At 37.5% G+C, this 17,943-nt stretch overlaps 1 protein-coding gene across 9 annotated transcripts in view; it reads right to left on the minus strand.

Moving 5' to 3' along the window:
- Positions 1–431: 431 nt before the first annotated feature.
- The window catches only part of ADAM23 (ADAM metallopeptidase domain 23), a 74,913-nt gene continuing 57,401 nt past the window's right edge, over positions 432–17,943 (minus strand). For 2 of the 9 annotated variants that reach the window (XM_068138345.1, XM_068138344.1), the window contains exons 25-28: positions 10,440–10,530; positions 7,713–7,767; positions 6,765–6,862; positions 3,545–3,687 (exon numbers count right to left, since the gene is read on the minus strand). In XM_068138345.1, coding sequence (XP_067994446.1) covers positions 3,639–3,687; positions 6,765–6,862; positions 7,713–7,767; positions 10,440–10,530 — 293 coding nt within the window. In that variant the 3' untranslated portion in view covers positions 3,545–3,638. Of the gene's footprint in view, positions 3,688–6,764; positions 6,863–7,712; positions 7,768–10,435; positions 10,531–15,430; positions 15,522–17,943 lie in introns of those variants that run through there. The other 7 variants (XM_068138346.1, XM_068138349.1, XM_068138348.1 and 4 more) reach the window with 7 other exon arrangements.

Consider the following 17,943-nt stretch of genomic DNA (forward strand, 5'->3'; position numbering starts at 1 on the left):
CCCACTGAAAATGGTGACCATCTTACTTGGTTATTACAGGGCTTTCAGAATATTTTAAAGTAATTACATAACTACATGACATTCAGGTTTTTGAACTGCAAAAGGCTTCTTCACTCAACAAAGGCATGCATACAGGTCTCATGCCACTCTGAAGCCAGTAGACTGGACTGAAGGAGGCCCAACAACCCTCCTTCTGTCCATCTGCTCAGCTCTGGGTGCTGAGGTGCTGTTCCCACACATCTCAGAAATCCTCTGTGCAACCTCCTCTCCCAGCCAGAGCCTCACTCTGAGATGGGATGCAGTTTTAGAGATCTTCAATAAAACAAAACTCCAGTCAGTTTCCACTACTATAAAGCTCATGATATCTTGAACACATAAATAAAATGGAGAGAATAAATAAGGAAAAAAATGATTTGAAATCAAACAATCCATTCCATGTTCATGACATTTTTAATACTCATCTTGCTAAGATGCAGAACAAGGACTACTGAATTTCCATTCATTAGCAGCCAACAAGATATGAATGAGTATTCAAACAAAAATTGATATATAACATCAGGTTGTGCACTTAAAAAAATAATTACAAATCATTTTTAAAGGAAGTGTAACAGTGGAAGCAATAATGAATATAAAACATGACTGATTTAGGTTTAAAAAGCAACTTCAAGTATTCTATGGCATTTCCTCAGACATTTGTCTTAAAATTGTTTGTGCAATACCCATCTTTGCATAGTAAAGAAAAATTGGTTGAACTCCAGCCTTAAGTAATCTGTTTCTTTTAACATGCACCTATTACAGTTGTTAATTTGCCTAGCAGACTTCAGATCAAATCAGTGAGATCATGCAGTGAACTGGAATGAGCTATAGTGTTACCATAGTTTCTTGTCCAGGTGACTAGATAAATAATGGAGCAAATGCATAGTGGGTGAAGTGGAGGCAGTGCTGACCAGGTCTTCCGCTGCTGATGTTTTGTGATGCAAAAATTAACAGTAAATACAGATGTACTTCCCAAAGCACAGCAAAGATATAGAAAACTGACAGGTTTTTAATTGTCCACCACCACAGAAAGCACTTCAGCCTGCACCTGCACTAAGCTGTGCTGTCACTTGTGTTCTGTACACACAGGGCAGAAATCAAATTGTGTGCTTCCACATACACACAGTGGCTGATGAGTGGAGCAAAAATTCAGTCAAGAAATCATAATGCCTATGAAACTGCTGGTGTAAATAAAAAAGTTACTCCAGCATTGGACATATGTACATAGTAGTTGGGGACCACTGTGGTCTGATTTTAAAACATCACATCACACACTAACAATGCTGTTTGTGAAATGCCTCTCAAAGGTTTATTACACAGGTAGTTTATATATATCCAGTTGATTTTACTTATTTTTTGGTAACGTCTAGCGTTTTAGTTGTGGGTTACACTTGCTTTGGAAGCAGAACCCTAACAAATACAGGGATTATGCTCCCAGGCAAAGTACTTTTAGAGGACAATAATACAGTTGCAAGTATTTTTGGTTTGCCATGAAAGCGTCATCACTAACTTCGTTCTGCTTGAAGCCAGGCAGGAATTTTTCAGAGTAAGAGTTACAATATGTACCAGTGTTGACTACCTGTATGCAGCACCGTTAACTCATACCATAGTAAGTGTTAATGTGATTATGTTAAAGCTGTTTAAAAACATCAAATAATAACTGTCAACTAAAAGAATATAGTGTAGTTCACCTGTGAGACTGTCAGATTGAACATTATCATAGTAAGAAATTTAATCTAAATGGAACTTTGTAAGTCACAGGAAATCTGCAGCATTTTCTTAATGTCTTGGCTCTTAAAGCTAACTCACATAATGGATTTCCACTGAAAAAGCTGAAGTAAGCAATTAACTTCCATTGTCACTAATATCCACCTTGTAAATTAAATCCAAAATGGCAGAAGTTTTAAGTTCTGATTATCAGATGCAGCAATGAACTTTTCAGGTCACTTCACTTAGACAAACTGGATTATCCAATTTTTAAATCGAGATGAAAAGGATAGGCCAGACTGTACAGCTCTATACTTTAAGGGAGGGCAAAACTTTTCATACACGTCTCAAGCCAAATACACCCAGGCAAGCCTATCGATTGGGGCCATAGTTCTGCGGCCCAGCACTGCAAAAACCTGTGTATGTACACAAAGTGTATCTCAAAGCAATCACAGCACACAAGCCCCTAAAATGACATGGGGTTTTGTACACTTTGTGATGGTAACTAGCTCTCAGTAGCCAAGAGTCAAAGTATCAATTTTGTATTACACCTGGAAAAGTGATATGCATCCAGAAGATACAGGGAGTGAGTTAGAAATGTCAGTCACATTTGCAAGCTCATTTGGATAGGTGGGCAGAAGGCAAGAGAAAAGTAACTCATTCCAAGGTTTTAACATAGTGTGAGTATTTTAAGGCTTATTTAAGTTTTTATTTCACAGGATGTAGAGAGGAAAAAAAAGTGGCTATAGTTTAGAAAAAAAAATAAAAAAAGATAGCTTGGCACTTTTGTGATTAGTTTGAGAGTGTCACTTATCTTACATTGTATTGTGGCAAATCTGTATAACAGCCAAAAAAAAGTAATCCAGACTTACAGTCAGTACATAGATATGCATTTATACATTTTAATTTGTTTTTGGTTTCAAGCATACAAACTTTAGATCACATCTATTTGGTGTCAGAACTCCCTGTATCTGCATGCTATTATCTGCCTTCTTTCAGCAAGCCCAGAACATCCGCTGTACAACATGCTACAGAAAAAAAGGGGAGCAAAAAACTTCAAACCAAACCCCAACATCAAAAATAGATTTACATAAAGAATAGAACCTTTTTATAGGGAAATCCTTTTCTCCCATACATATATTTATATATAATCTGTGAAAATGATACGTCAAAATCTTATTTCCATATTTACACATTTTCCTTCTTGGAAGAATTGTATCCATCACTTGATACTTCCATACCCAGCAGACTCCTGGCCCAGGAGACCAAAACAAAGTGGACAGCGAGCTCACAGAGCAGGGAACTCTCAAGTCCAGCAACAGATGGTACTGTGTGGCTGGCAAAGCTATCAGAGCCTGGCATCGGCTTCCCTGGGGTTTGCATTTATTGGGCTGCAGACTCTGGTTGGAGTCAGCTTGCTAGTTTGGTTGTTTGTATGTGAGCCATGCAGGTTACCCTTTCAAAATTAGCTCCTCATGCCACTGGAGTTTGATAAGAAAAAGGAAGTCATGCGAACTCAAGTGAAGTTAAGAGTGCTGGCAGGCTGTGGGGGGAAAAATACCTGCTATTTCATTATTTTGGATCAGTTCTCTTATTGCACTTGGACTGTGTCTCCTCCTTTGAGGAAAGAAAAAAAACCCACCTGATACTGAAAGAGTTTGCTTGTAACATTTGTCAGTTACTGTTAACAAGAGAAAGTGAATAGAGGAAGTATTTTGAACTTATCTCCAAAAAGGACAGTCTTCTACCACCTCAAATCCTAACATCCCAGCACTGTATTTATAGTTACTGTTTCTCATGTTCTTCCTTGCTGATTTAGTTCCTGTGCAGCTACAGCAAAGATGTTATATCCAAAATCCAATAGTGCAAGAAGCAGCTTTTTGAATGGCCCTCCTTCAGATAGGGCCTTGCTGACTTGGATCAAACCTTCTTTTTTTGACATTTCTTCCAGGTTGCATCAAAAGGAAATGAAAAGAGAAAAATGCAAGACATTAGTTAGATATAACAGGAACAAAGCCATTGCTGAGGTCATAGTAAAGTAAAAGGCTCACACTGAGACAGTTTAAATGAGTAACTTTTCCAAGGGGTAACAATTTAAGGAATTTGGTTCCACGCTTTCTGTAGCACAGCGTCAAGTACTGCTTTCCTTCTGGAGTTTAAATGATCATGCTGGCATAAAGAATTCAGTTATTTTTGTAGTACTTCAAGTGGTGCTCTAAATTTGTAGAAACTTTCAGCCCACAGTAACATGTCCCTACTAGGCCAAGAAAGCATGCACAGGCCTAAAGGGCATGAGTCAGAAGTGCCAGTACTGGAAATAGATAAGGACATAGAGACTTGAGCACCTGGAGCAAGTACCTATCCCTGGCTATGCCAGAATACCAGAATTTAGATTACGTATTATAGCATGATGAAGAAGTGAGTGCCTCTGTGAGCTCTTACCACATTATTGACCATAGCAAAGACATTGTATTCGAAGGAGACTGGACAGGTTTGTAAACAATGACTACAATTTAATGTTAACAGTGGGTAGCAAGCTGGTCAGTGATATCCAGTCTCCTGCGATACTGATATCCTATGTCAAACAGCAAGACATTAGGAAGCGACAACAAAAGTTGGGTGCAACCTCCCCAGTATCTGGCTTTATGTGGGGCATCAAGCAAGGGGCTCATGCATTTAGTTTTAACATTGGACATATGCACCACTACCGCCACCAAAAAGACATGCAAAAATACAGAACAGGAATTCATAAATTCCCTACAGCTACATACCAGCCCCAGGAGCTTCTGTTTTCTGCAGCCCTGCTAACTACTACCACTGCTAAGGTGTTTACAAGCATACTATACACAAGCTTTGCCTGGTGCTTTAAGAAACTAATGTATGTGCAAAAGCAGTTCTTTTTGAGAAGACCTCCAGAGACTGGTAATTCATGGGCATCCTTTACTTTGGCGTTTGGTTTTTTTGTTGTTTCTTTTTGGGTTTGGCTTTTGTTGTTGGGTTTTTGGTGTGTGGTGGGTTTGGACTTTTGTGGGTTTGTTTGGGTTTTTTATCTCAGGTACCAGTGCCTCCATTTTTTGCAAGGTGAATGTTTAAGAATTCCTGGTTTCTGAAAGACCACTGTGTTCACCTTTCTATAATTTCCCCTCGAGGAGTACTGTGCTAATGCTTCTTTTGAATTAGGCTAGTATTACTTCAGTACCTTAATCCATCCTCCTTTGTACAACAGATAAATTTGAGATGAGCAAAATAAATTTTTTTCAGGCCAACTTGGAGAGCTGCATGATAGGAAGTATGAATAGAATATGATTTGGTCAAATGCAAGTTCAAACCTGCTTTAAGTCTGCTTGTCCTGCCAGGGGGAAAGGACTTGTCTGCTTCTCTTCCCCCTCTTCCCCAACCGACCTCACCAAGTACTGTCTAGTATACATGAATTCAAATACTACCAATAAGCAACTAGTTAGTCCCCTTAAATCATTAATGCATGTAAAAAAAACCTTGTCCTTCTACTCTAAGGCAAGTACCATATTCCAGTTTTGCAATTTAAGAAGACAAGTCATTAAAATTACATTCTGTTACCTGAGCTTATTTTAATTAAAGAAATGGACTTTGTAAGTCCCAAAACAAGGTACAGAGGACAGATGCTATGTCAGCTTCCCAGTACAATTTTTCTAACAAAACAGTTTTGATTTGTATCCTATCAAATCTTTTCTAACCTGTTCTCTACCTGTGTAGCATTCCAATAAGGACCATTTGGTTGCTCAGCCACCACCCATGCCATGGCAACAGGCAGAGTATGCTCTGCCCTTGCTATGCATTCTGTGATGTGTCCAAACCATGTATTTACTCATTTCCTGGTTTTATCCAACAGAAACACATACTCCAAGGAATAAGATACTAACCAAATCATTGCCTTTCTTCACTTATGATGTTCTGCTCACATTGTGGTATGAGAAAGACACAGGTGAAGAACTAAAAGAACCTTTGACTTAAGAGCATGAAAGTCTCTGAAATGTGGCACATCAAGTGTAGTGTCAGTAGGGAACACAGTACACATCTGCAAAGCACTAATACAAGCTTGCCACATCTCTCTGCTGCCAATGTTGCACTTCACAGAAGTGTGCTGTCAGGTGTTACCCTGTAGGAATCAGATTTCTGATTCCCTGAACTGCTTTAATAGTTTTGTCCTGAATCAGTTTAATACCAAAATGAAGGGGAAAAAAAAATCCTGGGTATTTGCACCTCTTTACAGCTGTGTATTACAGCAGAAAAAGGTTCCTGTCGGGCAGCAGGCAGAGGAGTCCTCTATGGAAGGACACATAGCAGAATGATGCAATTTCCTAGTTCTTTGTTGTTTTGTATAGAAGATCTTAGAACATAAACTTGTATATTTTGCATTCAATTTTTCAATGCCTGTTATAAATAATGAATGTCAACCTTTACCAGAGGAGTGTCTCTAACAAAAAGCCCCACACCACGCTACAGCATGTCCCTGCCCCTCTAACACAGTCACCTTTACAAAAGTATTTCCCAGAAGAAAATCTGGTTTCAAAAAAGGCTGGAGGTATGTAAGAAATACTTTAGGCAATCCTCTCCAGTTTTTTTTGCAACTAACTAGGAAGGTAGTAAACCAGTACATTACTTGCAAATCTGTGCCTTTGTCTTGTGATCACACAAATGAAGCTTTACTGAAGTATTAAAACATTTATTCAAACTCAGTATTTTAACCACTTCAAACAGCTAACATCCAAAAGTAAGGTTCAAATGCTGCTTTTGTTACAAAACCTATTCAAATTAACAAAATGAGCACTAAAATTAGCATCTCAAAATAAGACACTGACCTGCCATTTATTCCTGTAGTTTGGAAAAAAGTAAGAAAATCTCTCACATTTGTTTTTAATGCTGATGCTTGTGTAATAATGATTGTATTTAGGTCTGCGGTATGTGTTTTATGGAAATGCTGCTAAGGGACCAAAACCTGCTTCCTCACAAAGCTGCCATTAGCAAGCATTCCATTGCCTTACCTTGCAGAAACTTTTGGGGGGTCTAAATGCATCTGCAGAGACCAGTTGAAAACTTGGTGTCTGTTACATCTAGGTAAGTCTGTGGTCGATCCATTAATCTGCCATTAAAGTGATAGAAAAGCCGGCAGCACTTCAGCTAAGAAACAATTGTTGGAAATAGAGTTGTGCCTACAATCAATCCTTTTCTGTCAGCCGCTTCTGAATTCTGATATAATGAGAAGCAGCTTTTCATGTGCATTTCCACAGCAATGTTACTATCACTGCCTCTTACAATGCTGCTTTATTACCAAAACTTGCTTTATTAGTGTTACATTAAGCAATGGAAGTGTTTAATTTGCTTATATTACTGCACTAGCTTTGCAAAAGTGAATATATGCTAGGAAAAAACAGTGTGGGCCCCTGAGACTGTGACTGCAGCCAATGCACAGAACTACTGTAATGTTAAAAATGTCCTCTATGCATCAGTCACCTATTAAATGCTGGATACAGAAATATCACATGTAACTGCTACATCCATATGACCTTCCTGTTGCAGGGATGCCACACCTCTCTGCACATTACCCAGCAGAGCTCAGGCAGAAATATGCAAAACTCCCTTACTACAGTCTAAACATCTTTCAAAGTACTATGCAAGGCTCAACTGAAGTAAAAGCTACGTCTAAAGAAGGTTTCCACCCATAGCCTTTAACCTCTAACGCCTGTGAAATATGCAACTTGGCTGTATATCCCTCTAAGATTGTCAGTAACATTTTCTCTCCTATTCTATCTACAGATTAACTTGATTACAAAAGTTGTTCTAGGATGCACTCCAGAAACTGGAAGTTGTTGGGTTTTTTTTCACTTCTTAACTTTTCTCCCAATTGCACCAAGCCTTCTTTTATACTTCCCCTCCAGCCCTCACCCCCCACACCTCAGTTCATGAACAAAGTTTGCTTAGTTGCAGCTTACGTTTGACATGGACTTGACACCACAGTACTGTATGTTCATACAAACATCTGATAACCTGTGAAACAGAAATCACATCTCCCAGTTTGTAAAGCATTAGCTACCTTCTCCCATATTTGCAGAGACTAAACATATCACTGGCTTAAAAAGGGAAAATTAAAATCCTCTTCATTATCTTCACCTGTCCCTCTGGATATATCTGAAGCAAAGTATCAGAGGGTCTACATGTGCTAGCCCTCTTCTGTACACAAGCTGAAAAGCCTTTTGAGTTCCCCTCTGACCCCACCTCAAAGAAACATGCACTTCAAGCTGTGAGCTAGGCCAGGCCAGAATATTTGAGGTTCTGCTACAGAATAAGCATTTGTATCTTGCTCTTTTGAGAGGAGCTTCAAGAGTCCTTTCCAAGACAGATCCTCTATAGTGATAACAAGCACACATGAACGAACGAATGACACCAGGATGCAAAGCTGAATGCTTGTGAGGGTAGGTTGAGATAGATGGGTCACAGAGAAGAAATAATCAATTCAGTAATGTATTGTTTCAGATAGGGAGGGAGTCTTCTAAAGAACTCTGTTAATTCATGTTCTTGAGCTTAAGCATCCCCAGTTGACTGCCCAACTGTGCTCACAGCAGGTGCTGCAGCACTGATGCAAAAGAGCAAAGGTTGTTGCAAAACAAGACAGCTTTAAAAAGCTTCAGAGAAAGAATCTGCCTAAATTTTTTATATGTTAGTGACTTTTACCGTGTTTTCAACAAATTACCTTCTGCAATACAGCCAGTATTTAGGGATGAGTACTGTGTGCCAAGAAAATGTGTGCATTTGTAACAACAGACATGTGTCTCTGACCACAGAAAATGAGTCCAGAAGTATAATCTGACATTTATTTTTCCCAACAAAATCTAGCATGATTAATTCCCATAGGAACTCACAATATCAGTGTTGATAATAATATTGTTTTTATGTGAGTGCATTGATGTTCTTAGTAAATCAAAAAAATACAACTGAAATGTTGGAGAAAATTTTGCTGTATTTGTTTACAAAAGAAATTGCAGTGACATGCAGGGGGTAAAAAGCTCCTCAGTTCTGCAACTAACTGGAATTTAAATGTGATGTTTATATGCTTCATTTTGGTTAAAAGTAACCTCTCTCCAATAATTCTGCATCTGGTAAGGATACAGTAGAAAAAATGTAAATGTGCATGTTAATGCTGTAGAATATATTCCAATATTACAGAGAGTCTCTTTTAAATAAGCATTGTTCCCAGAGTAGGCTTTTAGACAGAAGAAATCTTTCAGTCCACAAAATGCGAAGAATCCAAATTTCTTCTTGTGTGAACAGCAAATGCAAATCCATGTCTGTCACTGCATATTCTAAAACACACACCTCATTTCAATTTCTGCTTTTGAACACAGATTTGGTGTAACAACTTAACAAACAAAAATGCATAAATGCAAAAATATTTTACAGTTTAAAATATGGAAAATATAAACCTCAGCCATATGAGTCACAATGTAAAAGATAGAGTTCTGTATTAAAATTACATTGTTTAGAGCTTCCTGTATTAACTGAATATACCTGGTGAGTATTAATTGTATGAGAAATGGATTTATTTAACTGAGAAGAAGCTATAAGAAAAAAAAAAAATACAATAGCCTAAGTTAAATCTATGGGCAGGAATTAAAAAGGCTTATGAAAATCATGTATTCATGCTTAAAGAAAGATGTTCTTCTGCAATTTGTATTTAATATTTTCTTACTAAGGAGGAGCACCGACTCCAGCAGCTGATGCACACAGCTCTGTGGCACTTGCAGTGTCAAGGGGAAGCGCAGGGAGTGTTACTCCCCTTCATAACAAACATTTAGAGAATTATGAATGTGGCAGGTTCTGGGGCTTTCTGAAAATTCTGATAGTGGCAGGCAACACAGCAGAAGAGAGGGCAAAGTCTGCTTTTTGTTTTCAACAGGGCTGAAGTGGCTTTAGAAATATTTTGCCTCTATATGCATGTGTAATTAAAGATACCTTGCAATATGAAAATGTAAAAACCTAGAAGCAAACAAGCTTTTCCAGGTGACCTTTGAAAGTGATCTTTTCAAGATAAATGTGATCTGGTAACTATATTCTACTTTGATAGCTGCCTTAATTATGAGTTGTTTTTTTTCTTCTCAACTCAGACATGGAAAGTGAACTGTGTAAAAAAAATATCAGTAACCACACACGAAAGTTAGCTCTGGTACCTCCTGAGTCAACTGTGTCAACATATTTGTTACTGAAAGCTACTCTGGCTGCAGTTACCACTTACCATTTACAAGTGAAGTCTTCAGTTATAAAGAAGTTGTATCTATTTGAAAAAACTACTTCATTCAAAATAATTCTCAAGACATATCTTTTGAGGTGTTTAATCACAGTACATCAGCTTCTGAGAATAATGCTACTAACTGGAGGTGAAAAAAAAACCTTTGCTCCCAGTTAGCGTTAACTCATAGAAGTCAAATTCCTTCTTTTACTGTTCAGCTTTGCACCCTGATGACATCTGCTTTCCTTCAAATCCTTTTCTTCCTCCTGTTCAGTATCTGCATAATTCATTCTCTTCAAAGCAGTTTGTTATGATTTGAGCAGGTATGGAGGGGAGTTATCTTAGAAATCTTGTAGCAGGAACTCAAAATTTAGTGATGTAAGCAAGAAAGAGAAATGCCATAGCCACTGAAGAGAAGACATGCGGCATTGCTTACTTAAAGCCCCATCCTGTCCCCCCAAGGACAATAGCTGCTACCAGGATGGCACCAGCGATGGAGCCTATTATAAGATTGGTGGCACTAGGACCTGTGATAAAGGATCATGGTAAGACATATATAAGAACCAACCATTTTATTCACATTAAGGGAAGCAACTGAAGGGTAGTCAAAGAATGAAAGGAATATAGACAGCACAAAAAAGTGATGTCTCTAGACAATTTCAGCAAGCCCAACTAACTTTTCCTTTAAGACTAAAAATGAACAAAGCTGTAGGTCTCTGCATTGTGCTATGTTGACCTCTACCATAGATAAAAATCTAGTATTAGACAGTAAATTCCACTGCGACTTACTCCATTATCTACTGAATGAACAGTCTGCTGAGGACACTAAGATATTTGTGACTAATTCATTAACTCAGAGGAAAAACTATGAATGCTATATGTTTTATGACCACAGCAAATGAGTAAGGGGGGAAAAAAAAATTCTCTTTTTTTTCCTGGAGCTCCTGAAAGAAGGTAGGTGTTTTCATTTGTGCTGCACGCATCTAGCACCACTTGCTAATCAAACCCAGACTCTCTACAGCTACGTCAATGCTAAATTTACAAACAATCGTCTGACAAAAGCCGAAGATATTATATAATAAGGAACAAAACTTGAAATAAAAGCTGTGTTCCCATTAAACTTTCAAAACATCAAAGCATCTTCTCTCCCTCTTCAAGAAGCTACTTAACAACAAAGTGAGGAAGGGTGGAGCAGGAAAAAAGGGCAACATAAAGTGGCACAAAATAAGTTTGTGCAATTTTCTGAAGAGGGCAAGAGAACACCTAAATCAGATATTCATAACTGACCCTTAAGTGCTCTGTCTACACAGGATAGAGGAAAACTGACAGGCTTGAGTAACATTTTAATTGCTCTGGATAAAAGTTTTCTATTGAGTGGTCTTTGATGTAAAGCTAATTGCATCTGAGCTCAAGGCAAAATGGAACCAACCCAACAGTTCTTTTGCAGCGTATCAAATACTTCTTGTTTAAACATTCAGATATTCAGGAATAGCCTTCAAAAACAGTTCTTACCTCCTATCCCAGTCTCCCCAAACCAACACTTCTACATAGCAATTAAAATTTGTCTGTTTTAAATGTTCTGAAACTTGAAACTGAGTTTGAAAACTATCAGACAGCAAACACAAGGAAGAAAGAATAAGCACAGATCAGCAAAGGAAAGAGCAAGGGCAGCTGCAACAACTGAAAGTTTTAAGCTGTTAGGTCCGTATCACAAAACCTTTTGCCCAGTCCCAAGCACTACAATCAGTATACACCCTATGTTTTAAACTTTACTGCACAGGCCTAACTTTGTTGTATCCCTTACATGTTTGAGTGCTTCTGGAGATCAGATTAGCTAAAAGAAAATGAAGTTTTAAAAATGGCTTCCTGCAATTCAGGAATATGAATAAATGGCTTGGACTGAAAAGAAATACAGTGAGCTTCACAGGTATGAGCAGTGCACAGATTTGACAGCAACAATTAAATGGTAATGTTTCACTATTTGAAAGAGCAGATCTTCTTTGGACTTACCTTTAAAGAAACACCTGGTTCAAATCAACAGGTGTGAGCACAATGTAGGATAAATGAATGCCACTCCACAGGCATTATATTCCAAATTAAGGCTTGCTTTAAACAGCAGCCTAAAGAGCTACTCCATCTGACTCAGATCTATGACTTATTCTGGATTTTATCATATGATTCTACATAACAGAAGACTGAAAACACAGCAAGTAATTTATTAAATTTTAGAAGCCTTGAAAAATCCTAAAGTTTTCTTTTCAGCCACAGAATGCTAACTTCCCAGAAAAGAGGGAGAGTAAACACAGTCATAACTTAGATGATGAGGAAATACTAAACAACAGCTTTTTTACATCCCTCTTACTGTGTTCCCTGGTTGTTCAATGTTTGAGGGGTGGAAAAAAGACTATTTCATAGTACATATTCATTCAACAAACAGCAGTTTGTTCTTTCAATCCAGAAAATCAGTTTTGATTTTATTTACTAGATATGTGGAAGAATTCAATCAAAATTTAAACAGAAGAGAATAATGTACAAAACAATTAGGTTCCTCTAATAGAAAAATTACTAAAAATGTGTTACATAATGTACAAGTGCTGATAAAAATACTTCTGGAATCTGACCCAATTTTATAAAGTATCAGTGACTAAAGAAAAAAAGTCCTAAAGATCAAATGCCTGTGAGAATTAGGCTGTCTGCCAGAGAGACTGTAGAGCAGAGTAAATTATAAAGAGCTGTGGATAAAGCATGTCCATTTCTCTGGAATTATTTTAAACCTGCTTCACAGTCTGCTGGGACTGCCACTTCCTATGAGTGCAAAGGAACAGCTGTTTTCCCTGATCAAGAAACCAAAAAGGCTACATTAAAAGTAAAATTTCACTGATTATAATCTAATTTCTGACTTTGATAAAAGAACAAAGATGGTGGAATAGTTATGATTACTAAGGAGCAACCACTTGTTTACTGGAATGGAGTCCTCCAATTAATGAATTCCAGTTTGAATACAGAGATTTAAAGGATTATTAGTAACCTGTTTTAAGACCATAACAGACTGTGCACATGCAAATACAGTGCAACTACTTATAAAAGTACTTACAGTGGGACAACTTTTACATGTAATACCTTACCTTAAAGATATATGCTTTAAGTTTTATTAAGCAGACATTTTATTAGTAGTAAATCAGGATTTTACAACCACTATAAAGCCCACTTTGCATCAAGTAATTTTAATTAGTGACATTTATGAAGAAAAGTATAAATCAGTATGTTTCAGATAAATAAGCTTCTCTTAATCACTGGACTCAGATGCTTGACATAAATACATGCAAACGATTAGTAAGAGAAAGGTTTTAACAACCACTGTCCTTTGGAATAATTTTCCATCCAGACTATCACAAGGTGAAACATTTCTGCTATAAATATTCTTCCTGCCATACTACATCTGTAACCTGCAGACAGAGATTTATCAGCAGGAAACTTTTGCAACTAGCTGCACCGTAACCACCTGGCACACCACCCTTTCCTGCAAGGCTCTGTTTGTGTTGGCAGGGCTCTTGGATCATCTCCAGTAATCTTTTAGTACCTTCTCCTTGAATTAATATACATTGCTTTGGAACTTTGCTATTGCCAAAGAGGCAGGCTTACTGCAGATTGTCCTGCAACTAACACCACATTCTGGTGGTTTGATGTTTTCTATTCTTGCCTGTCACTGTGCCAGCCAAATTCTGTGGTTTAAGTTACCAAAGCTATATACACATTTTAGGATAGAATCTGGGAAAAAACTATTCCTCCATTATGTCCCCCATGATCACTAAAATAAATTCATAAAGCATTAAGAAACCAAAATTATTTCAGCACTTTGAAAGGAAGTTTGCAATTTGCAAGTGAAATGGTGAGGAAGAAGGAAGGGCAGGACCTGGCATCAGGATGCATTAAACACAACCTTCCCTGCAGCCACTGATGGTAATAGTCACCAGGGCCTCAAGGCCATTAGGAACAGAGAGGGGTCTTTGTGTTCCTCCATGTGCTTTCTTTAAGCCAAGCAATAAAAAAAAGTAATGGTTTGCCTCAAATTTACTCTTGTATCTGAAGGAACCAGAGTACAGAGAAATGGCTGATGGGATCCAGGAAAGAAGAATAGATAGAAACAACAACAAAAAAAAAAAAGAAAAATGAGGCAGGTAGTGAGTGATGAGATGGAGGATGAAGAAAAGCTGAATTTAGAGCAGAAGGAAACAGGAGCAAGCACAAATGGTCAGGGACATGGGTCAGAGCTGAGTGGACTGGGACAACAGGTAAGGGAAGATAAAACCAGAGGGGTACAAGGCAGAATGTAAGCAAAAGGCAAATGGCCTTCATCCTGTAGGTAAATTCTCTATCTGGGTCCCAAACCTCTACAGTCTTCACAATCTTCTGGTTTTAGCAGCATCAGTAAAAACCATCAGTAAAACACTAATCTTTCTCAAGCAGATGATCTATTACCTTCTTCCTCCTATTCATTTTCCTGTGAGTTGTCCTCTGTGAGTGCAAAGGTCTCTCTATACTCTCTGGAATCTGAATTTCCTGTAACAGTCCCGTTCATCAAAAGCTATCCAGGGGCTATCCAGGGCTACAAACTCAGGCACATAAAAAGCTGCCTACCAAAAGACTGCCAGTGTGGCCTTAATTATAACTGTACACGAATGTCAGAATAACAGCAACTTACTCCATAGTTTGCACAGTGGACACTGAATGAGTTCTTATAGGGGCATTTTTATAGGGGTGTATATGTATATCTATACACATACACACCTCTATATAAATCATAACCATTGTTAAAAGGGAGAGAGTTAGCTAACACTTAAGATTAGTTTCCCAAAACTGGGAAAAGACAACAAAAATTGCTCATACTCTTTATATACTAATTCTATACCTCACCATTCTACTGCCTTGAGGTAAAAGAATCCTAGTGATGGAACACCCAGAAGCTTTGCTGTAAGGCCAGCTGCCTGTTCTATCATCAGCTTTCATCTTCCTGGCTAGATCTTGTGACTTATTATTACACTGAAAGCCCCATAGACTGTAACAAACAATTTCTACATTATGGAATGATCAACACTACTCAGTCTATTTTGCAAAACAATCACAAACTTCGATTTTTTTCCTCGCTATTTTTAGAATTTGGTGTAATGGAAACATTTAGACATTAAATTTTACTGTGACAATGTAAAAATTCACAAAGTAGTTGTTTTTATGCCCCACATTTTCCCAGACAGGAGAAGGTTCAACACTGCATGAGCAAATCACACGACACTGACACAGTCAAATCACATGACAAATACAGTCACCACATGACAAAGCTAACGGGAGATACACAGAGGGCTCGGGTGCATACGGTTACCTCACACACTAGGCACCAAACATCAAACTCAAACTAAGAAAAATGCTTACTCTATTCCCCACCCTGTGCCTCCAAAAATCACCCCCAAGGCCAGAATGGTCCCTGCCACTGCACCTATTAGCCTGTTAGTGGCCATGCTCACTGTGTGGAGGGAAAAGGGAAGATTTTTTAAGGAAATTATCACATATATGTCTGACATGAAAACATGAAATAATTCCTGAAAGGAATACTTTATAATTCATCATCAGATAAACAATTCAAACTTCCTAACAAACTTCTATTTACCAAATACTGTAGCTTTAAAAATTCTGAGATGAGTTATGTTTAGCTTTCTTTGAATGCTTACAAATATTTCAATGGGATTTTTTCCTATCAAGGTAAGGCTATTCCTTTTAGCTTGTGATTCTGTTACTTACTTAACAAGGGAACCATCCTCAACCAACTACCTACTTAAAACAGCCCAAATGTAAGCAAATTACCAGTAAGAAAACTTCCTTTTGATTATCAGGAACTTACTGTATCCGTAACATAACTAAACAATTACTGTTGGAAACAGTTTGGAAACAGTTCCATTGCAGGGGAAAAAAAGTCGTAAATACCTAATTCATTCCTTGGCTATTTAGTTACATTCTCCTTTAATACTGCATCTATTCATAGGACATCTGCATAACTTAAGGACAAACAACACCTTCAGAAAGGAAAAACCTACCACAGAAATTCAGGTTGGTTCAAGCAACACCCTGGAAATGCTAGGATGTTCAGATAGTCTCTCTTAAGACACTGAAGCCTTGTTTTAAAATATTTTTAAGGTAACATTTTAAAGAAAAACAAAAAATCTCTATTTCCTATGTTTGAGATTAAAAGCCTGATAGATTCACTGGGTCGTAACAGACCACAAACAAGCAGCTGAAAGGTTCCCCTGTTCTGTAAATATACACAAACACACACACGCACACTTGAGACATGTTTAATGTTAAAAAGACACTATTCTACTAGTCAAACAAAGGCCAAATTCTGCAAATGAATTTGCAAGAGAAGGCTCTTGTGTGCATTTGAGTTCTACTGATTTCAAAACTACTAGCCAACACACTAAAGTAATTCAAAAGTTTCTGCAATAGCCAAAAAACTAACAGCAAGACTGCTAGAGTGCTGGGTAAGTCTGCTAGTAAAGGATACAGTAGGTTGCTCAGTTTAGAGCAATTCAAGACTTATATATCAATACCAACATAACTAAGGACCCTGAAATCCTGAACTACAGTATGGAGTCAAAAGCAATTGATGGGTGATGGAAAGGTCTGAAAAGTGAGGACAGAATAGCAGTTAATTGTCAGTTACCACAACAGTATATAAACAAACAGTGATACTATGTAGCTATACATGCTTTAATTGTAGTAACAAAAAATGCTTGACTTTGTGGGGTAGCAAATTTTATATCTATTAAATTAATTTTCACATCATGAGTGTTGTTTCTGAAATACAGAAAAGCTCAAACAAAACTGGAATTTAGAGCTAAGATAAAATAAGTATTCTAGTTTCTATGTCAGACTTGTAAATTGGCATAAGACATTGCAAGTAATAAGTAATAGTAATAAGGGGAGTAAAAATTAACAGAAGCTTCTTCAGTATGTTGGATCTTAAGAATAGACAAAACTACTACTGTGATACCTTCTCACAAAAGGATTCCTCTTTTAGCATACCAAAAGAGATTATAGTAGTAGTAAATGTTCATGCTTCTAAAGTCATTTCTAGGTGCTTTGACATATAAAAATGGCTATAACAGTGTAAGTGTTTTCATCTTCTGAGTTTATTGAGCCACCTTGTGCAAAAATATACTATGCCTTTTAGCAGAGGACTCCATCACAGGCACTTTATGCCTGTGTTAAGTTTACTGGCAGATACTATTTAAGACTTTTGCCCAGAATATTTTAGCACTGATGTATTAATTTTCATAAAGACATTTATATTCTAAATTGATTACTTTTAATAACTTTGAATTGATTGTTTTAATAACAAAAATCTAACCATGATAAGCATAGCTTGCTGCTTTGCCTTACTTAGAGATCTTTTTACAGAGGGAATTATTTCTTTATGAACAGGATTTTAAAAAGAAGTAATATAAAATTAATATATGCTCAGCAATACAACTATAAATACTGCTCTCCTCATCCAAAAACAAAGAGAAGAAACTAACTCCACCCATCATGCTGTTCTCCCCTATTTATGACTCTGTAAGCAGTATGCCAGTTAGACAGGTTTTCATGGGAAACAATGACAAGTAGCTTTGTAAGACAGGGTACAAACCAGGCAGCTCTACATTAGGGAAGGGTTAGGAGATTCCCTAGTACAAATCTGGATTGTTCTAGAAAGCCTCCTTCACAGTAGTAACCTGTTTTAAGATAGTATCTTCAACATGTCTTGGTAAAGGTCTACTGGAACCATTCTACTAAGGGGCAAAAGAATAAGGCCATTCTTGAGGGACATAGCAAAGTCCTGAACTCCCTCAAAACCTCGGATATTTTAAAGATTAATCAATTAGGGTCTGAGCTCTAAGGACTTGTTTTTC

Source organism: Melanerpes formicivorus, unplaced genomic scaffold (assembly GCF_026170545.1).
Source record: "Melanerpes formicivorus ecotype bairdi unplaced genomic scaffold, bMelFor1.0.p_v2 SCAF_5, whole genome shotgun sequence".
NCBI classification, from domain to species: domain Eukaryota; kingdom Metazoa; phylum Chordata; class Aves; order Piciformes; family Picidae; genus Melanerpes; species Melanerpes formicivorus.